Source organism: Sesamum indicum, linkage group LG10 (assembly GCF_026168435.1).
Source record: "Sesamum indicum cultivar Baizhima isolate 11 linkage group LG10, ASM2616843v1, whole genome shotgun sequence".
Lineage (NCBI taxonomy): Eukaryota > Viridiplantae > Streptophyta > Magnoliopsida > Lamiales > Pedaliaceae > Sesamum > Sesamum indicum.
In genome coordinates, this window is record NC_142666.1 from 16,557,180 (window position 1) to 16,583,302 (window position 26,123).

Below are 26,123 nucleotides of genomic sequence, written 5' to 3' on the forward strand. Positions count from 1 at the left end.
TATTAAATATGATTTTTATAATTATACAAAAATAAAAAATAATTTGTGTAACTATACATACTATAGATTAGGATTATAAATTTAATTATCCTTTAATTATATCACTTATTGGGGTAAAATGTCAATCATTTGTATGTGCTATGATATTCTATAGTTATGTATGGTGGGAGAGCTTCATTTGACCTAAATAAATTAATAAAAATATTTACGATTAATTATATTTAGATTCCTTTTAAAAATGCTGAATTACGTAACACTTTCTTTTAAACTAGTTTAAAAATTACATTTATACTCCTTAAAAAATTCACTGTTTACACCTGACCCATTTTGCTACAGTTTGGACGAAAAATGCTAATTAATTTTAATAAAAAATTTATATAATTTTTTAATTTTACCTTTCGTTTAATATTTTCATGTAATAATTTTATATTTATAAGAAAAATATATAATAATCTTAACCTCACTTTATATATAGTTTACGTTTATCCTTTTGTAAGCACAAAAATATATATAAAAATATTAAATGAGGGGCAAAATTGAAAATTCATGTATTATTTTTTGTTAATGTCAGCATTTTTCGTCCAAATTCTAACAGATGGGAGGTCAGATGTAAACAAAATTTTTTTGGAAGAAGTGTTGGTGTAATTTCAAGATTTCTTTTAGAAAAAATAGTTATTTCATATTTTTAGATAGAACATAATTATAATTAACCCAACTATTTAGCACATTAACATAGGTATTATTTTAAGACTACTATTAAAATTAGAGTAAATTAAAGCTAATTAAACTATTTTGATTCTCGAAAGTTCCAAATTGACCTAATCAAATTCCATGAATTGACTTTGATTACAATATTATTGTTTTTTTTCATGAACAATTCAAATTGTGAAACTCCAGTACTAATTGAATCATTGGTAATTATTCGTATTTATATGAAAATAGCGGTAATGACAAAACTCCAATACCAAAATAAATTTAATCCCATCTAAGAAAATAAATTATTGACGAAACAAAAGTTTGAATTGTAGAATGCAATATCGACACAATCAAATGATCATCGTTTTGTAACTCCATCCAATTAAAAATTTTGCAAGAATTTTTAAAAAATAAGAGCAAAATCTAGCTTGAACCCGACTCGATCGAATTTAAATTAATGATATGACAAATGCAATATACTTATCATGTGATTATTATATAATTAAAAAACATAATCAATCATATAACAAGTATGATATGGATCTGTCAATATATGAGCAGCCAATATATATATATTTTTTTTCGGATTTAGTAGATCCCAATTTATCATAATAGTTAACACTCAAATTCCGACCAATATTTAAATTAGACTGAAATCCGAATCTATATTTATTGAAATAAGAATTTTCAGTATATGTAGGGTCTAGACCTTAACATACGTATCCGTATATATTAATATTGAATGGGTAAAATATAATACTCTAAATAAAATCATCGAGTTTGTAATTTATTTTATAAATTAATTTACTAGATTTACTTTTTTTCTAAAAATTCTTAAATATTGTATATAGTTTATTAATTTTTTTTATGTATCAATATTTTGGAAAAAAAATACTAAAATTTTTCATCTAATTATTTTCATAGTGAAACTTCAAATATTAAGTAGTTTCTAATAAGACTAATTTGAACGCAGCGTTATAGTTTAGAAAATGAAAAAATAGTTATGAAATTTAAATTAGTTAAATTCAACTAACATATGAAACTGATAAAATTTTTTTGAGTTTGATATGTGAAGAACTCATCAATTAATGAAAATCGAACACAATTTTAGATGGCCAGAAAAAGGTATTGTAAAGTTAAAATATGACTTCCATATTCTCTTTTTCTACCGCTTCTTCAACTTTAGTTCTTATCTCAAATCTATATTGATTATCTAATTGATTAATAAGGGTTATATTTCAATAATGTTTAAATTGCATATGTTAAAAATTCAAATAGCTTATAGATAACAAATTTCTTAAATCTTTTTAATAAATTAATATAGTATTATATTCTCACGATATCATTATAAAAAGATATATACTTGCTCTATTTATTTTAACATAGATAAGATCCAACGAGTAAGACTCAAATCGGACTCAATTCTTCTGTTTATAATATGAGTACAATCCAACGAGTAGTCTGTGCCTAGGAACAATAGGGTATATAAGTAACAATTACGAATATTTATTGTGTTTGATTCTAAATAAAATAATACCCACCCATTAACAGGCTTAATTGAATTAATGGCAGGTAGTGAACTTTTTTCAAAATTAAGAGATCGCTTTGATGTTTTCTTTTGCTCAGTGAATGTTTATGTTTATTACTGTTTTAAGGGAAAATAGCATATTTCGTCTTGTAACTTGGGGTCTTTCACTTTTGATTATTTTCGTTACGAGATTCTCATTTTTTGTCCCATAACTTTAAAAAAGTAGTATTTTTTGTCCCATTACATCTTCTCGTTAGATATTTAACGGAAAAGTCACATAGCCTTAAGTGTATGAGACCAAAAATGCTAATTTTTTAAAGTTAAGGAATCAAAAGTGAGAATTCGTAACACATGGGACCAAAAGTGTAAAGACTCTAACAACCAAGTGCTATTTTCTGTTAAAATATATAATGGAAATGATCATGGTGCTAAAAGTGTTATTTTTTATAAGTTATCCAACCAAAAGTGAGGATTTCGTAATTAATAGGATCAAAAATAAAAAGATGCTAAATTATAAACTAAAGCACTACGTAAAACTCCTTAATTACTAATATGCTAGATGATGTATTAATTCCATTCTCATGGCCAATAAACGAATGAACAAATCACAGTCTAATTTACAGAGAAAACAATCAGAAAAAGCAGTCAACAGCAGGATTAATAATACCATCGCCAAACACAAACTTGTTCTCCAACGGCGTCAAGTTCAGATCCATGCACAAAACCCTCCTGCTATTCGCTCTCTTCACAATAGGAGCCTCGGAAACCGCCGGCGCCGCCCGCAGATTTTGATCATCAGCAACGGCACCTGCTCTGTGTCTCCTCATGTGTCCGCCCAGCGCTTGCCCTATCGGAAACTCCAGGCCGCATATAGAGCACTCATGAGTTTTCGGCTTGGGCGGGGACAACGGCCGCTGCAACGACTCATCTCCGGCCATCAGCCTCGGCTTCTTGTGGCTGGCACGGTGGCCGCCCAGCGCCTGGAACGACGGGAACTGCCTGTTGCATGTCTTGCACGTGAACACACGTGTCGAGAATTCTCCTCCTCCTCCTGCTCCTCGTCCTGATCTGCTTGATAGTAACATCAAGCAGTTGGCGAGGGCAGTTATGTTGTCGTCACGAACCTGGTCGTCTCTCGTCCTCTTCATCATCGTCATAGTGGTGATCGTAGTTGTAGCAGTTTGTGAATGTGTGAAATGGGAAAGAGGAGTGAAAGAGGATGAGATGTATATATAGGAAAATTTAGGTTTGTTTTGGTAGTTGGGGAGTTTGACTTGATATTGTTGACATTTGGGCAGGAGAGAGTCAATCAAATTGGGTTAAGCTTACTTGTTTGGAAAGGAAATACAAACTAATATATATATATATATTTGCATGGTTTTGTTATTATGATCCATGGAAGTTTAATTCTTCCCATTTATTTATTTTATGAATATTATAATTCACACATTTAAAAAGGTAAAAATATGATTTTAGCTATGTGAATTATGGATGGTAATTTTAATTTTATTCAAATAAAAACTTTTAATTTGGTCATGTAACTTCAAAAATTGTGGTAATTTTAATTATTTTCGATTAATTTGATTGAAAAATTCCACATTATAGCAATGTCAAGACTTAAGTTTCGGCATTCGATGAATTCGATGTTTAACATATTACTTTTTCTTTTTTTAGGAAATGATTTGGCAAAATTTTGTAGGAGTCATTTCCTAAAAAAATTTAAAAAGAAATAGGTTGATGACTTGCAATTTCTCGGCATATTCAAGTAGGTCACATTTTTATATTTCGGTGCTCCTTTGCATAAAGTATTGTCTGCTCTAAATTTATAATTTTGTCCTGAAAAAGGCACAGTGCTAGAGAGATAAAGCATTAGGGACTTATAAACTATTCATCAATTTTCTTGTCTGCAATCAAATATGAGACGTTATTGTTAAATGTTGTAGATACGGTTCCATTTTTCCAGAACAAGAACTACGATTTTTTTTCTAAAATATCCCTCTCATTTGAAATAATAACGTGATATAATCAATACTTCTACAATTTATTTTAATTTTTATCTAAAATTTAGTTATAATTAAGAGCAGGATGTAAGAAAAATATAATACATCAATTCTACGTACAATCAATTAATACCCAATAAAAATATCATGTTCAAATTTAATTTATTATATTCAATAACCAAACTCAACAAACTCTTAATTTATATAAAGTATAAATAATTTAATTTATTTTTCAATGTTTAAAATAGTAATAATAAAATAATAATCAAACTCGATCAGTGATGCAACAAAAAATGAAGTGTGGAAGGCATCGGATGGCAGTGAGCCGTCATTGAGCTCGTAAGCATGACCAGTTGGCTGATTATAAGAGTCGTGATTGGCGAGCTAAGACCAAAAAAACGTTTTTATTTTGTTCTAGAATATTTCATGCATTTCAAGCTTAATAATTAAAGCAAGCTAAAATGCGACTCCGCAGCCAATATTTTTCAAAGTATCTAACTATATTTTTAAATTTGTCAAAGGAAAGAAAAAGTGGATTACTGGACTAGTAAGAGTTGTCGTACAGACGTACACGTTTTATCTAGAAGCATTAGCGTTTTACCATTCAATTTCACACAAATATTATATATAAACCCAGTCAAGAGTCAAACAGAGTTGGGCATTTTTGGTTAATTATTAGTTGGTAGCTTAGAGAGTATTTATTATAATTAAATGAATGTGTATATATATATATGTATATTTCAATAATTGGAGTGCTAATTAATTGCATATATGCATAGTATAGTGTTATATTATCATAATTTCTCTAGTGATTAAATAATCAAAATTGCTCATTTATTTGAATTAAGCAATGTGTTCGATTTATTTTGAGTAAATCGCTTACAATTATATTAATTGATACACTAATTAGCAAATATCATATATTTACTATTAGAATAACAATCCATACATTGGTGAGATACGAACAAAGGACGTTAGGGGCCGTTTGCTTTCATGTGTGGAATAAATGATTGGTATGATCCGATTAAATAAAATATGAGATACGATACATTAATAATTTTTGTTGGTAATAAAATATTTCATAGGGTCGAATATTATTATCACATCCCCCAAGACTGGATAAATTATATATCGAAACTTAATTCAGGGCATGATGAATTACTAGCGGCAACAACCCACCAATCTTACCTGATCACACCTGTAACATGCCTCTTATAATCATCGGATTTCAATTTCTCAAAACGAAGTCAGTTCCATTGACACAATTCATTGAATCACGAAGCACAATAGTGTGTGTAAGATGATTTTCGTCAGCCATCAATCAATTGATTGAGTTGACATCACTCTCTTGCTCGTCAAGAATTGCAAAAAAAAAAAAAAAAAAAATCACAAAAATTCATGCTCTCCATTGTAATTAGATTAGTCTACGTATATTGCTAAGTATGAACACATGCATACAGCTATATATGAGTTAGCACATATTCAAAGATAATAATTATGCAGAAGAAAATACAATAGCTTCTTTATCTTGACTGGACTGGTAAGCCACAGCCTACGTACGTATACGCGTATTTAGTTAATTAATCAGGTATTTAGACATGCAGTACTTAGTCAACCACCAATGCATGTAATCTGATCTCACTCTTTAGATATTTCTCAAGTGTTGCACCCAACAGATAATTCCTTTTCTTAAAATTCAGCAAACCCCTTTCCAGTAGTTCACATGCATATCACGACTTATAGTTTTTTTATATAAATTTATACCCTGTGTGATTATAGAAATCGCCCATGTCAATCAAAAAATAGAGATAATTTATGTGATGTAGATATTTCTTGGGGATATATGCGTAATTTTTTAAAGAACGGGGTGGTCTTGTGTAAATTGTATTGATATTTATGGTAATTATAGGTGTAATTTTTTAAAGAATCAACGGGTGTAGGTGTTAATTATCTCTATATTTTCTTTTATAAAATATAGGACCACTAGTTAGAGTGGAGAATATTATCAATAAGTTAATTTCATACTATCAACACATCCCATAAAGTCCAAATTTGAGTCTCCAGTTATCGAATTGGATTTCCTATTTCCAAATTTATTTTATTTTATTTAACATATATATATACATATTGTGTGTATACAATTTTTTTTGTAATAAAATAAATGACGTATATTTATACACATGATATGTATATATTAATTGAAATAAAAAATATAATACGATTTGGAATATAGAAGATCCAATCAGCAGAACGAAGTGAATGGATCACTGTAGCTATGATGAGATAAATTACCTTGAAGATATCTCATCATGTTGCTAAATTTCAAGTGGTATATCCATGCTAGGATTACTTTGATACCTTCTATTATAAAACTAATATCAAATAATTAGTTGATGACCTGATCAGATTAAGTCAAAACTTAATGGATAGAAATGTGAGGCTTTTTTATCCAAGTGGGAGGTCTGAAAAAAGGGTTTGGAAAGGAGTTTTCAAAGAGGTAAAATTAATGAGGTTAGGTTAGAAAAAAAATATCTAAATAGGTTGAAGTATTAATTAAGTTATGATATGAAAGTGGAAATACAAGAATAGGCTTATTCAAATTAAAAATATTTTAATATAATACTTTGTTGAAGTCAACAAAGGTGTTGACTAATTTTTTTTGAGGTATTGGGTGTAGTGACCAATCTCTCCAAAGAGTTGTCCAAGATAACAAGAGACCATGAGCTAAGTCCTAAGGGTGACCCTTTGGACATAGAGACAAATGCTTGCTTTATTACCCATAAATCACCATTTGCTTTCATAAGGTGGAATTGGTGAGTATCAGTGGATTGTGAAATGTTACCATAATTTTATTTAGTTAGAGAGTTCAAACTAATGCAAGAAGAATGAACTAAAGTCCTTAAAAGACTAGGGGATTACGAAGGTAGCTAATTAAACATTGTTGGGTAGTCTGGATGAAAGTAATCAAGAACACGTAACACTTAACTCTATTGGAGTATCAATGGAGAAGGCAATATTTTTTAATTGATACAGGTATTCCTACTGACCAATAGCTCATCATACTCCACTAGATTGGAGTATAGCGTGTAATGGTCAACTCATTTGCCATGACCTCACGACCGAAAGAAATACTTTCTTGGCCTTCAAGAGGAACTCTCAAGCTAGGCTTTCGTCATCCAGAAAGTCATTTTCCAAACCTTTCATCTGAGCACTTGGGTTCCTTTCCTATGGGGGCATATGCTATCTTTTTAGTTCATGATCTTCTGGTCAAGCCTCTTGCCTAATACTCCCTTGCACATTTGTAGTGGTTGACATTGATTTTACACTAGGTAGCAACACCGGTGCCATTTGGGAGTATAGGGTGTCGCATCTGATCTAGGACGATTTTCGTGATCATCTTTGCAGTTGGTCTATTGAAACACATATCATCTCCTACACAAGGTACCAAATGAGGCGCTAATGCGAGTTGGAGCGTGAGATGCTTCCTGCTGCCTCCATCTATGGGAGCAGGCTCCGAAAAGAAGCTGGGATGACCTCGCCCGCTTCTCTTGTTTAGTTCCAGTGTTCCTATTGTTAATATTCCTTGCGCTTTAACTCAAAATTCCCATAGATGGCATAAACGATCCGTTTGAAATGCTAAATATAATGGATCATGTTCTTGGCTTTGGCTAGAACAAATTTGAACAAGAGGCACCTACAAAACTCAAATACTCAAGTTAGTATCAAAATTAAAGGGGAAAAAAAGGAACGTGCAAATTTGCTACAAATATTGCAAAGTGATAGCAAACATGTCTAATCTAAAGGTTAAATCTAAGTTTTACTTGGTATAATATTTATCGTGAAAGGTAAAATAAGGTTGATTGCGGAAATAGTTATTCTGTTTGGATAGACTTCCCAACATCACCGTTATTGACAATAAGGATATACGATTCCTACTAGACCAAGGAAGCATAGCTAAAGAAGAGAATTAGGGAGAGGGAGACAAAGAGAAAAATAGAAAGGAAGATCTCGAACTGTCTTTATACTCTGTTGTGTATTTTTTTTATGTAGAAAATCAACTCTATCTTTGTAAGATATGACTACATATTTAAAATTTATTTTAAATCCGATCGAGAATAAATTAAAAGAAACTTGAATATAATTATTAATTTATTTTTTCCAACAAAAAGAGAAGAAAATGCCAAGAATTAAGCATGTTTTGGCAAAACTAAGTACTCAAGGAGTTGACTCAAAATTTCAATTTTTATTTGGGAACTGGAAAATATAAAGTTACTTTGAGATTGAATCAAAGACTTAGAAAAAAGGGATGAGTACTTAAAACTCACCCTCACTTAAAAGGAAAAAAGTGATATCAAAGTGAGCTCTTTGGCTTCCTCGCTCTCTTTCAAGCACAGCACTGCCGACTGCCCGAGTGACGAGAATGCATCAGGGGTATTATCAAAACATGGGGGCAGCCGATATGGCTCAGCTTCAAGCCACCATGCAAGCAATTGAACTTGCCTGCAATTCTATTCAGGTTCTCTAATCAATTTATGTATATATATGTATGTATTCCCCAAACCCTTGTTCAGTGAAATATGCTAATAATTTTCAATGAGTTTTCAGAACTTGTACTTGATTCTTGAACGATTAGATAGGGCGCCCTAGAGAAGCGGAAAACCATTATTTCTATTTATATGTCTCTGCTTTGTGAGTTTGGCTCGAGTGAGATTCGGTTTTCCTCGGGTTACATAAGTGATGATGAAGCGTATTTCATCAGCTTCCATAATCGATGCAACTCGGGCTGAATACCATAGCTTGTGTGTAATTGATAGCAAAAGGTTTTTGTGAGATTCATTAGGAAATTCCTTGTCCCATCTTTGTGAATCAATAGTTTTATTTATAATGTAAAGGACTGTGGAATTATCGCTACTTCCTATGTTCTCTGCGGAAACTGATATCAGATGTCTATCTATTGTATCTCTGAGTTAATTTAACAATAGTTACTTGTTCGATTGGTGTCTGTGATTAATTTGATGTGACATGTAAATGTTGAGGTGCCGTGTGGCTACTTTCTTGCACTCAAGTTGTCAGCAGGCTGGTATCATCTATTGTATCTTTGGGTTACTTGAAAAATAAGTACTCACCAATCTCTGTATTGTGGCTACTGGTTAATTTTTCACACTATCATCTTTTAAGTTCAGAGTTCAGCCCAGTCACCTACTTTCATCTACCTTCCTGGGAAGCATGCTCTGATGATTGTCAAACCTAGATAAATTTCTACCTGACCATAATCTGTTGTGCGATAACCTCACTATTCTAACTGACCACAAAGTCTTGATGAAACTGAAAAAGGCTAAGCTTGTTAAAAATAGGAGAACATTGTATCAAATGGCACTATAATATGCTGTCGGAGACTCAGATTTAATGTAGAATTAGGATCATGTCAGTCCAGAAGTAGATTGACAATAGGTATGGTTAACAATGTCACAAGTCATCCTTCACCAGTAAATGGATGACAAACTGAGGAAAGGTTGTGAGGATCTTAGTTCATTTTATTTTCATATGTTGCTTGTAAGTTATGAAGTCTTTAGCCTTGTTTATTTTATAATTTGTTTTGATTCATTGGGTTACATTGACCTATGGATATGCGTGGGTGAAACTAAGCAGATGCATACCAATCCAACTGCGGCTGAAGCTACCTTATTATCATTAAGCCAGTCGCCTCGGCCATACCAAGCATGTCAATTTATTTTAGGTACGTTCGTCCAATATGCATATTTTCCCTCATGTAACATATTCTTTTGTAAAACTTAGTATGCCTATGTGCAATGCCAATTAGTCTATGGAATTACTTAGATTATAGATTCTACAACAATTCATTTATATGACTTTTTGCTACTTACTACTTTTGCTTTGACTAAATAGGGTATTTTGTTATAACTTGCTCAAGCGAATTGATTTTACTTGTAATAAATTTGTGCTAGGGAGAGATGCCATTTATCATGTGTTTACTTGTCTGATTTTGGTGACTGGAAGACTCTATTTGGCTTTTCTTTCTGGGACACTTAGCTGGCAAATTTTAAGGAGCACTACCCCTTCTTCTGTCTGGTTTTTTGGTCTCAGTTTGGAACATTTTCCTGTTTGAGGCCGTGCAGCTTCCAGATTGTTAATCTGCCTAACCTATATTAGAAGATTGTGGGACTGTTTACCTGTAAATGCTGGACTATATCCATGCTAGTGTAAAATGCTGGAAGTCTTTCTATTAGCTGTGATGGGTATAAGTATAATTCTGGCTAGATGACCACTATGCATGTAATGAGAACACTTTGCACACACAAAATAAATGTCTATATGCACAGATGCTAAATAATGTTAGAGTAGAAAATTACTTCTATGATGTCTTGAGAATGATTTATCTGTTGCTTTTTCTGTCATCTGGAAACGCTAATCTAAATTTTCTCTTTAGGAAATACAGATTTCTGAGACTCGTAGTCTCTTTCTACTAACTGAAAACAAAGCAAGAAAGGGACTTACTGGGAGTAACTTTATCTTTCAGAAAATTCTCAGTTGCCAAATGCAAGATTTCAGGCTGCTGGAGCAATTAGAGATGCAGCTATACGAGAATGGGGATTTCTCGAGCCGAATGACAGGAGAGGATTGATTAGGTAATTTCTCAAGTTCAGTTTGATTTACTTGCATGAGTAACTATTACAACGTTCTGAAACCATATCTGATGATATATTTGTCTATCAGTGCAGCAACTATTGGCTGATAAATTCTTCACCTTTGTGAAATGTATATGTATTTTGGTTAAGATTACTATGCATATGGTTATGTGAGATAGCTCATGTGCGTAGAAATTATTCAAATACAAAAGAGTGGTATAATGACTATCACTTTTTACTGTAGTTATAAGAATGGAGCGATTGTGTAGCCTGATATTTTATGTTGTGATGGCTCTATATTTGTTGCTTCATCAGTTCTCAAGAACATGATTAGGCATGGGCATAGCTAGAAAAGTGCAGTTTGAGCGAGGACCATTTCTGTGACTCTTTTCCGGTTCGTTCTGGGCTTGATGCTAAAAGCTCAAATCACAGAATGTAGAAAGACTTCTCCTTCAATAGACTTCACATTCACTTTCATTTTTTTTTCTTTAATAGTTGCTCTTGATCTTTTCCTTTTATAATAACCAATAAGTGTTTTGGCATAGATGTTCTTTGTTTAAAGACTTAGGAATACACTTATTAGAAAAGCTAGATCAACTCAATGTAGGCAATAATTTTACAATGACAAAATTCTGGAGCCCAATCGTTACGGACTGCTCTGTACTTTTAGCTGTTCTGCTATCCATGGCACTTGCTCATTTTGGAACAGTTACTGTTCAACTGCACTGCCATCCACAAGAAGTAGGATCCAGTGGATTTCATGTAAAGTATTAGAATGCATGTCAAAGCGTGGAGTATGGACTTTTATTCTAATTGTCTATGACATTTCTGGAGCAAATGTTCACTTTTACTTTCTCGCTGCATATGGACAACCAGCTCATTTGCATGATCTCATCTGGAACTTTTTATTCTATTTAATTCTCCTATGTGTGTTCATTATGTTATAATAGTTAGCTGTCTGAAACTACTAGTTATTTTGCTGAACCGCCAAATAATTCTACAGTCTTGACCAATTGTGCACGTTGATAGAGTGCATGACTTTCTTTGTGCTTAAGACCTTCATGCCACAGTTTGTGCATTTAGAGTGCTTTCTAAGAATTCATAGATAATGAATATTCAGTTTTCAGAAGAATTCTTCCTTTGCTGGCATATTGAACTATAGTCTTCACTGACCATTGGTTTATTCATGCAGTTTCTGTTTATGCTTTATCATGAAAAATGCTAATTCACCTGAGGGTTATGTCCTAGTGAAGGTTGCATCAGTGGCTGCTCAATTGCTGAAAAGGGGCTGGTAAGTTTCAGTTCATCTTAAACCCAAGGGCCAAATATGTAGGACATCCTCAATTTACTAACAGGGAATGAATAATTCTATTGTATATGTGGTAGGAAAAGCGTGTAGATTTACTGTGGAAAGTAAGAATTAGGTCCTTACATAATTCTTTCAACAAGTGCTATTGTGAAGTCCAAAGACAATTCATGATACACTCAAGTAAGACAAGTAGGGAAGGGGGTCTTTAAAGTAAAGATAAACTTATTGAACCCCCGAGGTTTAGGTCTAATCACAGATTCACAGTCATGATTAATAAATAATTTAATCCTTGACTTAGCATATGGCTTTTCCATAAAAAAATTATGTGTAAAATGATTAAGTATAATTCTTTATATAAATTGAATTCATCAAACTGAGATATAATGTCTGTGTTGGTGGCCATGAAGCATGAATACATTAAATTATTTGTTGATTCTTGAATTCAGATGAATGAAACATCTTATAAATATAAAGAACGAACAATATTTGTGAACACACATTTATGGAAAAATCAATTCAATTCAGAGGGTTGTGCCTCATTATCTTACTAGATGTCTGATGTTTGAGTTCTTTGTAAAGTTTAGCTACTTTGGACCTAAAGTATGAAAAAGGAATAAAAATTTCTTTGCATTCCCAGCAACTGATTCTTGTCGATGAAACTGGAAAGTCTTCAAGTAGCTCTCTTGTGGTATCTTGCGAAGTGTCTATGATTCTACTTTTGGGTTTAATTAATTATATCTAGCTGCATTGAGGTTTTGGGCTAATTACCAGACACCATATGACTTTCAAAATTGACTCCATCTCTCTTGATGTTTGTTTCTGTCATACAGACTGTTGTACGTAGCTGTCATGGAAAATGTTGATATCATCCAAAAAATTATGACATCTTGTTTCGCCAATGGGTTAAACCATTATATATGTGGGTCAGGCTATTTCACTTATATAATACAGGGTGAATACGTCATTTCAGTTTCTAAATGATTATCTCTGCTTTAACACTTTCTATCAAACTTAAATTAAGGGCAAAAGAGACATGTAATTACTTCCATTAGGTTCTTGACAACAGTTAATTGCAGGAGACCTTTCTAATTTTGAAAATTAGAGTATTTTCTGTTTCCCTATTTCAATTGGGCGAAGCAATAGTGATGCCGGTGTAATTAGCCCTTACATCTCCTAATTTAGCTTCATGTTAGATTTCCAAAATTTCTAATTTGCTACCAGATCTGAGATGGAAAGCTTCACAGGATGACCTTGTATAGTTCCTTTTTCACCATAATAAGTTGCACTTTGGAATAGTTTAGGGTGTCTAAGGGATCTCTCCATGCAGAAGCTCTTTAAATATAGTGCACACGACTTAAAAGTCTATATTCTGCAACTAAGATATGAGTTGAAACTCTAGAAGAGCTTGGTTTTTTAAGTGAGGTGTTCTATGTTCAACTCAGTTTTTTGGATAGTTTGTCTTTTGCCTTTTTGTTTTCTTTTCTCTTCCTGGACTATTCGCTGCAGTATTTGGCTCAGAAAGTGATTGCTGTGGTTTTGTGGTTAAATATAGTTAAAATATATATAAGCTTTCCCTCTTGTTCCCTTTTAGATATATCTAGTTTGTATCAGAAGTATGTGTATTATGTTTTCTATCATTTTCTGGTTTTCTTGCCTGGGGATGCATCTCTTGGTGGTTTTTGGGTTGACATCTTTTCTTAGCCATGGGTGCAATGGGAAGATTTTTAATTGTCTACTTTTTTATGCTCTTCGTGCAGGCTAGATTTTACAGCTGCAGAGAAGGAGGCATTCTTTCATGAGGTAATTGCAAGTTTCTTTCTAATTTTTCTGTGTGCTTTTCAGGCAATACAAAAGTCTTTGGTTTTTTATGAGTATTTGGTTCACGTACTTTTCTCATTAGAAGACCTCTTTAGGTGAGATGATGCCCTTCCCTGCATGCATAATTATCAAAGGGGAAGCAGTTATTTAGTCTTAACAATATTTTGGAGCTTCTCTTTTGTTTTGTTGTGCTCTGTTTTTTTGGGTTGGGACGGGCATGCAGGGGTGGGTAGTTGGTCTTAATGGAGAAGTTAATTTATACCAAAGAGCATAAAGGATAACATACTACGAATTTTGATTAACCCCATTCTTAATGAACAAAGTCACAAAACTGCCGGATGTGAGCTTACCAGCTAAATCATGCAAGTGCCATTCTTCCTGATCATTTTTTCCGGTTTTGTAATCCCTCCAGCCACCCTGTTGCCCATTTCTCTGAATTTGTAGCCTCTCGAGTAATCCAACTTCAGACAGGATATGTTCTGTTGAAGGTACTTTTCAAAAATTAGGAGGGGTCCAAGTGGGGATGCAAAATCATGAGGGTGATGGACAGTGAAGATATGATATTAGACTTGTTTACTCACCCAATGCCATATGGCTTTTCAAACCCATATTTTAGTGAAGTGTGCTTTAGTTTAATGCTAGATCTAGGATCAGAAAATTGTTATATTGGCTCTTCTCCTGTGCCACTTTTTCATCTCATTGGATCCCAACTGGTGTAACCTTTCCTCATTCTCATGTGGGCTGTAGATTGGAGCAGTACTTTATTTTCATCAATGCTTTGGTAATCGTTTGTTGCGAAGTAAGAATTTTAGTGGCTAGCTCTATACATGGATATTTGCATCCACCTCCCTTTGGGTTCTGGAACTTTGGCAAAACTTCCCTAGTAGTATTTGGTCAAAGAATTTAATAAAATTTTTGCAAGATACACTTGTCTTGTATAGGCAGTTCTAGAATTCCAGCTGTTGCCTAAATAAACATGGTCATTATGGTTTCTGTTCGACCGTTGTTTCACACTTACAAGCCTTATGCTTTATGTTGCAGGTTGAACAGGCTGTTCAGGGAAGCCATGGTTTAGATGTGCAGTTTGCTGGAATTAGTTTTCTGGAATCTTTGGTATGTTCTTATTAATGGTATCCCGGAAAAGCACAGTTGAAAAATTTCTCATTCATAAAACATGCATGGTATTCCCAAATAGGTATCTGAATTCTCACCCTCTACTTCGACTGCTATGGGCCTTCCCAGAGAATTCCATGAACAGTGCCGAATATCACTGGAGCAAGACTATATGAAGGTTTATCTTTACCCAAAACTAATCCGTTGCTGTCTAACTCTAGGGTTTTCCATTTGCCTATCTTTTGTTGCCACATATGGCATTTTGTTTTGCAAAATCTTTTCTGATTTTTACTTCTGCTCATGAGTATTATTCCTTTGCTTTGATGCTCCACAGGCATTCTACTGTTGGGTGCAATATGCTGCTTTTAATGTGTCTGATAGAATAATTGGAGCCAACTCTGAAATCCCTGAAGTAAAAGTCTGTTCAGCAGCACTGCGTTTGATGCTTCAAATCTTGAATTGGGACTTCAGAGGCAAGAACAGCATTGAGAATTCAAAAAGAGGAATGGATATTTTCTATGATGGGATGAAGCAAGAGAATGACTCTCTTAGAAGGTCTGAATGTATCTTAGTGCAGGTTAGTGGTAAAATTGCAAGGTCAATAGTGCTCGAAGCACGGATAGATGAGCTAAGCTGTAGGGACTTTGTGGAGTTGAACTCGATTAGGCTGAAGTATTCTGGGGCTTGTGTTCAGTTATAACTGACATTTTAAGTCTTGATCATTAAAAATGAAGCTTGAGTCGACGAATAGAAAAACTAAAACTGTTCCAAATTTAAAAGGATAAATTATACAGTTTGAGAATGAGTTGGATGATTGGCTTGAGTTTTGTGGTCAAATTAATAGTTCTTTGTGAACCACCTTTATTGATGATTTATTATGGTTTAGTAAAAGTTTCAAATATGTGCTATTAGATTTTCCTAAAATGTTAATTCTCCTTGGAGATCGACTAAATTGACAAGAAATCAGATGTCAAAATATGATATTTTTGACTGTGAAAGTCCAATCAACTCATTTGATTATATTTAGAGAGTTCAATAAATACAAACAATTAACTTTTAATTACTCTATAATCAAAAGATTAAGTAGAAGCTCTTGGAGAATATCTGTATGTCTTAACTATAGCATTCACCTGTCATCTCCATGCTTGAGGGGGCAACATAATAGTTGAACTGAAGCTGAGTAGACTTAATTATTTGCGAACCAGAGTGATCCGCATATAGCAGCTGCTGTTTGGTTGTGTGTGCTTTTCCTCTCCTCTTGAAATACAATTTTATGGATGTGTTTTTATCAACTTCTTTCAATTGTTAGGGCAAGAGATTATTATTATTGTCTAAAATCAATATTGTTACTTCTTAACATTCTACGTATAAAATGTACTATTTACATTTCCAGTAAATTGTTGGCTTCCTTTTTTCTTTTTAGTCATTAGCACCTTGGAAATTTGATCTTTTTACTTGTTTCTCCTTTTGTGATGCTTATAGCCTGGTCCTGCCTGGCGCGATGTATTGATTTCAAGTGGTCATGTTGGGTGGCTTTTGAACTTTTATACTGCACTGAGGCAAAAGTTTTCCTGTGAAGGTTACTGGCTTGACTGCCCTCTTGCAGTTTCTGCTCGGAAACTTATAGTACAGTTTTGCTCCCTAACAGGAACCATCTTTCCATCTGGTATGGCTTATTCCTTTTACCTCTTGATGAGATGGTTATGTTTCTCACATTCCATTCGATCAAACATCTTGACATTTTCACCTTAAAGTGACATGTGATGATTGCAATTTGCTAATCCACTTATTGGTTGATTTGAATTATTTTGTGTTGTTTGGTACTTATTATCTTTATCAATACTTTACTGTAGGAAAACCGATGTCGTTGGTGCTATTAAGAATGTAGGCTAGTCTGTTCTGCAGTCTGGCACAGGAAAAAGAATGTGTAAGAGAGGTCCATAAGTTGGAATAATGCTTTCATGTGAATATTGATAGAAGTTTTCTCCTTAAGCGATTGAAACCACTCTTACCCCCTCCGTTTAGGTTAAGCAGGCAAAATCATGTGGCCAATGGTTGTTTTCAGAAATTGTGTTGCACCATTTGGTTGGTGAAAAGAATTCGTCCTGTCCCATAAATGAGGACATTGTTCTAGTAGTCTAATCTTCAGAAAGAGAATCAAGTGAAAGGTCTTCACTGTTTCAACTTTGTGCATGCTTTTATTAAGTGAAAATACCATTGCACACCTGTGCATGCTGTCACCTTGCTGGTTTTTGATGATTCAAGAAGGTTTTTTAGATGCTCTTAACTTCTGTGCATTCGACAATACCAAGTAGTTTCTTCTTAGGAGATGAACCAAACTGTTTCTTCCAATTACTATAGTTCATTGGTTACTTTTTTCCATGCCATGCTTCTGTGCTGGTTGATTGTACATTGAACCTAGCTGCATTCCATTTTCATGTTTGCTGCGGCAGTTAATGAGGATATGAATATATCTTGTGTGATGATTATAAGCCATTCAGTTTTTGCTTGCATCATCTTTATTTCATCCTGGCTTTGCTTTTTCAGCGTTTTCTGTTTTCATCTCTTGCTCTCTTTTTTATGACCAATTATTAGCTAGTATGTGTTTACTACTGATTGCTTTGGGATTTAGATAGTGGCGAAATGCAAAGACAGCACCTTCTGCAAATGCTAGCTGGAATTGTACAGTGGATAGAACCTCCTGATGCTGTTTCAAAAGCAATAAAATCTGGAAAAAGTGAAAGGTAATAACTCAATGACTATGTTTCTCTTGTGCGATAACATGTTTGAGATATCACTTATTTGATATTCTCAGTGAACTGCTGGATGGCTGCCGTGCGCTTATGTCTATGGCAACTGTGACTACGCCACTCGTGTTTGATGAGCTATTGAAATCACTCAGGTCAGTCATACCCTAGTTGATGGGGGAAGGGGTGGTGGAGGAGGAAGAGTAGCATCTATTTCCCACTGGGTGAGAGGGGCAAACCACCTTATTGTTCTTTAGTCATGTGTCATTCTCAAGTATCCGTCAATACTTCAACCATGGTGACCGAGTCACTCATGATTGCCGAAGAGTTTCAAATGAGAGTTAAAGAGAGGAAGCACCTTGTTATGTTACCTAATAAATAATTAATGGGACTTCAAAGTCCATGGCAATAACATCTTGTGTGCTTACCTGAAAATAGATTTTCAGTATTATTTTGTGTTATTTTATCTTGAACTAAGTTTTTGACTTGACTTGCAGGCCTTACGGAACAATTACTCTGTTATCTGCTCTGATGTGTGAAGTTATTAAAGATCTTATGGAAAATCGCACAGAAGAAGAGACATGGAGCTGGGTGGCACGTGATATTCTTCTAGATACTTGGACAACCCTTCTCATGGTATATATTGTTAGTGCTTGGGATCATTTATACCCACCTTATATCCTTTGTGGATTTGTGGCTTTGTTGTGGATCCAGATATGTACAAAAACATAATCTATATTACTTTATTTTTCAAGAAAACTGGCTCTGGCCATCGCTTGTATAGAGAAGATTGAAGTGCTTTTTGTTTAGGACTTAAAGCAATATATGGAAACTCGTAGTCAAATCTCTTTACTGTTATTTAGCTGCAAACAGAGAAGGGACCTTGCTTGTTGATGGGCTATGAAAGAAAGGAGGAACAATGGAACTACTGTTATGGTATTAATTATATATTGTTGTGAGAGTGATTGAACCCCCAAACTCTCCTATTCAATGTGAACATCGATGTGTGGAAGGCTTCGAATGATGTCGTTTGGTGTCTGAGTAATATGTTGATGTTGTAAGATTCGGTTTAGAGTATATCTTTTTATATATCTTCTTCCTATTTGTTAATGGTTCATGGTGGCAACCGGCAATGATGTTCCTATAACCTGGTGGAGGGAAGATCATAACTGTTTCAAAGTTTAGACATTGTTGCACTCTTTTGGTTACTAATTCTTAAAGCTGCTCGCTGCCTGTCATGTATCACCAATCCCAATGGTGTTGTCACCCAAACTTTGACTTAGCCTGTTGCCCTTTATATACCTTTGGGTTATTTTCCCTTCTTGAGGTGTGGACTCGGGTCTATTGTTGTTGTATCTAGGTTTGAGGATATATATATATACACATATATATAGCTTGTTTGTCTTGAATTGAATTGTCTCTGGTGCTTTTGTTTAATTAACTGCAGCAGTTGGATGCTAGTGGACATAAACATTCACTTCCTCCTGAAGGGATTAGTGCTGCAGCCAATCTCTTTGCATTGATTGTAGAATCAGAATTAAGGGGTACTTTTACGTTCCCTATGTCACTCATATTATTTCTCACTTTCAGCTATATACTGTGCTTATATTTAGCATTGTTTTCTGAATAGCTGCATCTGCATCAGCCTTCAATGATGAGGATGAATATGATTACCTTCAGGCTTCCATTGCTGGTATCTCGCTGATCGAGTCAATTTGATGAAGTTTTCATATTAACATAATAGATATTGCGACTTCAATCTTTTCTGGAATTGCTTATCTGTCTTTTTGTTATACTCGGTGTTCCTTTGTAGCCATGGATGAGAGGTTGAGTTCTTATGCCCTTATTGCTCGGGCAGCTGTAGGGGCCACAATCCCTCTTCTCAAGGAACTTTTCTCAGAGCGTATCATGAGGCTTCATCAGGTAACTTATTACTTTATATTAGCTCGTCATTTTTGCTATGTGATCGATGCGATTAACTTCACAGTTCCATCTTGCTTTGATCACTGTTCATGACTTGTTCCTCTAAATTTCCAGTTATATACATCTCTGTTCAGGAAGTGTTTGCGATAGCTTATAGAAGCACTTGGCAGCTTTTAACTTTAGAAATTCAGTCTTGAGGGTATGGGAGACTGCTATTACTTCTAAAGAAAAGAATACTTTTGAGCTAAAAGCTAAATGCATCTTAAAGGGTGCTTCTAGTTGTTTTGACTTTTTTTTCTAAATAAATTCAATTTACCCTTATTATAATAATCTTAATCCAAATGTACCATTTTTTAAGTTATTCTTTGTATATATCTAAAGTTGACATTGAGTTCTTCAAATAATTTGAATTACTTAACACTACTAAGATTTAAATAATTTTAGTACTTTGGAATTTGTATATATTATGTGATAGATCATTTGTATTATTCCTACATCATGGAAAAAGATGAACGAATTTGTGATTAATTAATGAGAAAGTAAATTTTGTGGTATAGCCATGCAAATTTAATTATAGTGCATCATGAACAATCATATTAGTTAGTGGAAGTGTTATTTAATTAAATATTGAGTTTCTCTATTAATATTTGATATTTATTTAATAATATGAATGACATGTTTTGTTCTTGTTAAATATGAAATTTACTAATTAAAGCATTTCTTTTGAAGAAAAACAATTATATTGACAAATGACAAGTACAAATGTTGAGCAAAAATTGTATCATGTTAAGACATAGGGATAATAGTGTTTTATCGATTAAATTCTTTTTAAAAATATTTTTTTTCCCCAAAATACTCGCAGTTTAGCTTTTATCTATTTTTCACTATTTACAATCACTCTTTTAACTTTTGATTCTACTACAATTTCCAACTTTCTCTATAATTAGCACTTCTTGAAGAGCAAAAGCCTTGCAAAAACTCCCTTAAACTGAAGACTTTTTTAAATCGAAATCTGAGTTGGTCTACTTGACAAGGATGTCGTCCATCTTGGGAAAGTAAATAATAGTAATGCATTCCTCGCAATAATTGATGTTCATAACCATTGCCATTTGGAAGGAGTATAAGCTGCAATCTAGAGAACCACTTTTATCACATAATGAAGTGCTAAGATAGACACTGTCCTTGGGAATCTTGTATTCTTCTTTTTCCAAATAAATCTCGGTGACATCAAACAAACTAATGCTTGAGAAATTGTTAATTTCCTATTTCTGATGCAAGCACTCCTGCTATCTTCCATGGCTGAATAATTTTCCTTTGCTCCAAATGCTGCTTCTCCTCCTTGAACAACAGATTCTTTCTCTTCTTACTCTAGCTAAATCCTCTAAACCATAAGAGAAACAAATTGTTCGTAGTCATAAAGTTTCTGATCTTTTTTCCTTTCTGACTTGTATTCTTTTCTTTTAATCATGTACTGCAGATGATTGATTTGATTCAGGTTATTCTCTCATTGCTTTATGAAGGACTTGATGCTTACTAATCCAACTTGGTAAAGCACTGATGTACTAATTCCTGGCACATCTCGCCGTCCCTCTTTGGCCCCAATTCTTCTTAGTCGCAATACACCCTGCATATAGGAGAAAGGGAAGGAAAGAAAGGAAGAAATCTTTGCCAAAATATTTTATTGTTAACTTGTAAACTAAGGCAGGATGCTGCACTGGGTTGACGAAAGCACCACGCTTAAACTTTTTAAATTCGGCTATAAGAATGCTTACATGTATGGAACATCAACTGAAGGATAATAAAAAAAAATTAACATGTCACTCCAAAATTCTAATTAATGACCCATTTTTGGAAGAGAAAAGTGGTGAAAAAGCATAAAAGATATGAACTTCAAGAAGAATTACATATAATCAAATGAGAACATGAAGTGTGCTTATGCTTTTGTGCTATAGATCTGGAAGTGCAAGAAATGTTGGTCTTTAAGCCCTATACTTCAAACAGAAAAGGTCCAAAAAGTATGCCTTGAAGCATTTGGTGCTAGATGCAATTTTGACTGAAAGCTTTGTTGATTAGGTTAATTTAGCTGTGTGTATAGTGGAGGATAGTGCGCTAGATAACCATGTATCAATAACTTGAGTTGATTTTGAATTTACGGAATTGAAGTTCTAGCTACAGAATCATAGGTGGTTAGAAGTTTGTGGTTAATCTATTTTCATATATATTAAAAGAGGGTAATCATCTGTTCTTGTTTGCATTAATGACTGAAGTGAGTGGTGGCTTAACTGAGAGGTCTTGGTTCTGGTATGTAACTAGCTTTGGGCCAGATGCAATAGCTTTAGAAAACTTCTCTCCTGTTGATTGATGCTGGTTTTTTAAATAGAGAGAGAGGGGAATAAGTGGGCAGTATAGAATGTTTAGAACCTTCCTCAGAACTCAAGTCTTCTTTTCGGTTTCCTACCTTTTTTCCCAGAAATTGTTGTGTGACTCTTATTGTATAGTTTGCCTGCTTTTCTGGTGATTTTGTGCGTATGACTCTCTTTCAATAGTTTGCCATTTTCCCTATTTTTGACAATGATCAGGAATTACTGATTAAAGAGAGCCTTCGTGTTTGGAATCTTATAGCGGCTTTAGATATATGCTTGGCTGGTTTTTATTAGACGGATTTAAGGCATTGCTAGTCCATGTTAGTTTTGTTAGATGCAATTATGGGTTTCCTTTATATTATTATTTATCTTGTTTGTTGATCCGTGATTCTCTTGCAACTTCTGGTTTCTTAATGTACTATAATAAGTGCACCATAAACAACTTCTTCTATTAGCTTTCTTCTTTCATATTTTCATGCAAATGTAGGGCAGAGGCACAAGTGATCCAACTGAAACTTTGGAAGAACTTTATTCTCTCTTACTCATAACTGGGCATGTTTTGGCCGATGAAGGACAGGGCGAAACCCCTTTGGTAATAGGATTTTCTTTTGTATTCTTTCTCCTGCTGTTGCCTTTATGTTGAACAATTCTGTTGACTACTCGTCATTTTATTAGAGTCCTTGATGCTGTTTCAGTAGTGAACAATGAAACAGGACCTTTTCTTCCTCCTGTCTTTCAGTATATTTCTGGTTGCATCTTCTCATAGTCATATGTAGCATTTCGTGATTTATCTTCATTTAATGCGACACTTGTGGACTAGCACATTAGTAGGTAAGTTTCGTAAATCCAAAAGTCAGAATGACAGAATTTGGAAACCCTCGCACCCATGTTTGTAAAGTTCTATCGCATGAAATCTTTTTGGCATTTCTTTTCCATTTGAAACCCATCATCTGTAAGAACTATATGAGGACATTTCGTAAGTTTATGGTTACTGTGATGTTTAAATTGGAATCTCATTTTCTTTAATCCATTGAAAGTTTCACATGGAATTATTTGGTTAATTTCTTTCCAATAATCATTTCTATTCTTGAATTTTTTTGTCCTCTCTTCCTTTCTCTTCTCATTGCTCTTTAGAATCATGTATCCTGTTATTAATTTATATTTTATTTTTCTTTGACTATTGACATTAATGCTCGACCTTTCTTTTGCTTTTCTTTTGAGTATCATCTTAATTTTGTTCAACATTTTATAGACATCTTCTCTTTGCGTTCACCTTTTAAAATAGTGTCTTATGCGTGATAATGTATCAGATCTCTCTGGGGATTATAGGCAATTTCTCTAAAGCATACCTGCTGTTGCTTCTGCATTTCTGGGTTTCTAGGATTACTCTTTGGTATAATATTTGCAGGTGCCAAAGGAGATTGAAAGCCATTATAGTAATGTTACGGAGGTGGATAAACACCCAGTTATTGTACTTTCTGGGTACCGTTCCTTCTTTAATTTTGACACTGAAGTTACTCTATTTGATTGGAGTTTGTGAATTTTGACATTGGTTCATTCTTTAAACACCCTGATATGTAGAAGTGAAATTTCACTAGAGAATTGTTCAAACAAGTAATCTTGACCATTATTTGATATGATGCCAAAGATTGCTGCTGGAAGCATGTCTCTGGTTCAATTTTCATTTTTCTGATATATCACTATGGCTCCTGTACTAAAGCTTCTTGTTTAGATTTTGTGAACTTGGTTCACTTGGCTCACTTATGATCGTAAGATAAGAAAGATAGAGTTGTCAACGTGGCATAAGCCTAACATTGTGGATAATTTTGTCAGATCCAACAATATGCTTAGTCACTTTGATTTATTTTTACCACAAAATGGAACCAAATAATGTCTTTCACCCAATTTTTAGCTATTTTCACCAACTGTAAACTGAAATAATTTTCATTTATATCCACATAGTTCAGAAATAATGGGGAAGTGAGGGATATGATAGCCCTTGATTTCTGATATCACTTGATTGATCAAATCAGGAGGTACATGGTAGAACTCTTGTGTACAAAATGAGGCCATATCACCTCCAAATTGAATTGCTTTCTTGGTTGCATCTGTTGAAATCAAAGTTAAATATGTGAAGAAAGTAGTGCAAAAAAGAAATTGACCATGGGATATACATTACTTTTCTGGGAATTATAACAACACTCAAGTCTTCTCTTTAGAACTTCTATATTAGCTATTAGGATGAAACCTTGGTAATTCTGAACTATATATGTATGTGTTGTTTCGTGCTTCCTCAGTTCGCCATAGAATTTACTCATCTTGTGGACTTTTGTGCAGTTCAATCATAAGGTTTGCTGAGGAAAGTTTAGATCCAGAACTGAGAAGATATTTTTTCAGTCCTCGTCTCATGGAGGTGTTATTAATTTTTCTCTCATTGTTGACTTTCCTGATTATCTTGTTGCATTATATGTTCCATTGTCCTAGGGAAAACACCAGTCCTACAAACTTCTTTTTGACGTAGGCACAATCCATGTTCTTATTATTGAACTGATTTCTGAGTATATTAGCATTCTGATCACCGAATAAAGTTGCACATGATGCACCTCGTAACTTTAAACTTGGTTCTGAAGGAGTGCAGTTATTTGTTTGCTTAATCGGAGTTCTTCATGTGTAAAGATGTCAGTAGAATTTACTATCTCTATAGTTTTACCCTCATATATATTAAGAAGGCTAGTCCTATAACAAAAATAGGATGTGAGACAATTCTATTTTGATTGCAAGTGTCATGCCTCTTTCTACAGGTATTTATCCCAAGTAAACTAGATGCTTGCTTAGGATAAATTGAAACAAAGAGAGAAAGGAACTTTTATTGTATAAGGAGTTAACTAAAATTACTTGAGGCTTACCATTTCTGTAGGGAGACACCATGTATTGTTACCAGACAAGGGAGAAGACGAGTTGAAGGACCTAACTTTTTTTGCTAACTATGAAAAGGCACCAAAAACAAAGGAAAGCATGTGTTTGAATGAAAATGATCTGTTGGATGTTAGATATTTAAGGTAGGGCCACAACTGGTGGAAGTGATCTGTGAAGCGCATTACACAGGAAACCATGTCGGACACTGTTGATAGGGAAGTAATTAGGAGTTACTGGGGCCTGAAGTCCAAAAAATTGGTTTTGCCATTGTGTTATCTCACATGGCATTTTTTATGTATGGGATTTGAAAACTTGTATAAGATGTGAGTCTGTTGTTTGTAATGTTTCAATTCTTTTAAATGTCATTGGGAATGGCTTTGCTGGTTTGCTTCTGTCAATAGTCAAAATAAACCTATAGGTTTCCGTCATGTGGGAAGAACTAACACTGTTGTCAGGCTGCTCTCTTATTGGCTCTTCAAAGAGTTCTGTGGGTCTAGGCGATTGCTACTAAGACATACGACAGGGTCACTAATGACTTCGATTCTTTGAAAAGCAAGACTTGCCCTCTCTACTGGAGATGTTATTGTGTCAGTTTCATGTACTTGGATTGTGGCTACAAGAATTGACTGCTCTATCTTGTACGATGTAGGAGAGTCCTTTCTAATTAATTTAGAAGACTCTTAATTGACTAAATTTTAATTATTTTCCCATTTCTAAATAAAACAAGTCATTTGGGGCTCTTCAACTTATTGATCTGAAAACATGTTAATGGATTTTGGATACTTTTCAAGGGGGGTGGTGGAGGAACAGTTTATTACTGAAGTAAAGTATATTAATGAGAAGAGTGTGGGATAATGAGGTCACTGGAATCTTTTCTTGTAGAAAAATGTCTTCTTGGAACATATCTTGGAAAACACACAATTCAAAGTGGAAATTGCTCTTGTTCAATTCCTTGACCTTATTTTATTGTCTTAACAAAGCCATTTTGAATCTTTTGGTAAATGAAAAAACTTTTTCTTTAGATTTTGCTTTTCTATATTGTTCTGAGAAGTAGGAAATGCAC

At 33.9% G+C, this 26,123-nt stretch overlaps 2 protein-coding genes across 5 annotated transcripts in view; one reads left to right on the forward strand and one right to left on the reverse strand.

Annotated features, from left to right (window-relative positions):
* Nucleotides 1-2,768: 2,768 nt before the first annotated feature.
* Nucleotides 2,769-3,427, reverse strand: LOC105171930 (zinc finger protein ZAT12). Its single transcript, XM_011093199.3, has one exon. It carries the CDS (start codon nt 3,379-3,381, stop codon nt 2,857-2,859), a length of 525 nt encoding a protein of 174 aa, XP_011091501.1. The 5' UTR covers nt 3,382-3,427; the 3' UTR covers nt 2,769-2,856.
* A 5,103-nt stretch (nt 3,428-8,530) lies between these two features.
* Nucleotides 8,531-26,123, forward strand: part of LOC105171929 (exportin-4 protein) — a 32,047-nt gene continuing 14,454 nt past the window's right edge. Inside the window, exons 1-18 of one of the 4 annotated variants that reach the window (XM_011093197.3) lie at nt 8,531-8,740; nt 9,874-9,961; nt 10,763-10,871; nt 12,064-12,162; nt 13,938-13,980; nt 15,040-15,111; nt 15,194-15,289; nt 15,446-15,688; nt 16,594-16,777; nt 17,744-17,855; nt 17,927-18,013; nt 18,356-18,494; nt 19,306-19,402; nt 19,489-19,551; nt 19,672-19,781; nt 22,632-22,736; nt 23,553-23,626; nt 24,482-24,557. In XM_011093197.3, the coding sequence (XP_011091499.2) occupies nt 8,645-8,740; nt 9,874-9,961; nt 10,763-10,871; nt 12,064-12,162; nt 13,938-13,980; nt 15,040-15,111; nt 15,194-15,289; nt 15,446-15,688; nt 16,594-16,777; nt 17,744-17,855; nt 17,927-18,013; nt 18,356-18,494; nt 19,306-19,402; nt 19,489-19,551; nt 19,672-19,781; nt 22,632-22,736; nt 23,553-23,626; nt 24,482-24,557 (1,893 nt within the window). In that variant the 5' untranslated portion in view covers nt 8,531-8,644. Of the gene's footprint in view, nt 8,741-9,873; nt 9,962-10,672; nt 10,872-12,063; nt 12,163-13,937; nt 13,981-15,039; nt 15,112-15,193; nt 15,290-15,445; nt 15,689-16,593; nt 16,778-17,743; nt 17,856-17,926; nt 18,014-18,355; nt 18,495-19,305; nt 19,403-19,488; nt 19,552-19,671; nt 19,782-22,631; nt 22,737-23,552; nt 23,627-24,481; nt 24,558-26,123 lie in introns of those variants that run through there. The other 3 variants (XM_020697253.2, XM_088885559.1, XM_020697254.2) reach the window with 3 other exon arrangements.

What these genes read in the sequence shown, in the direction of transcription:
- LOC105171930 (XM_011093199.3), bottom strand. Translation starts at nt 3,381, where the DNA reads ATGACGATGATGAAGAGGACGAGAGACGACCAGGTTCGTGACGACAAC.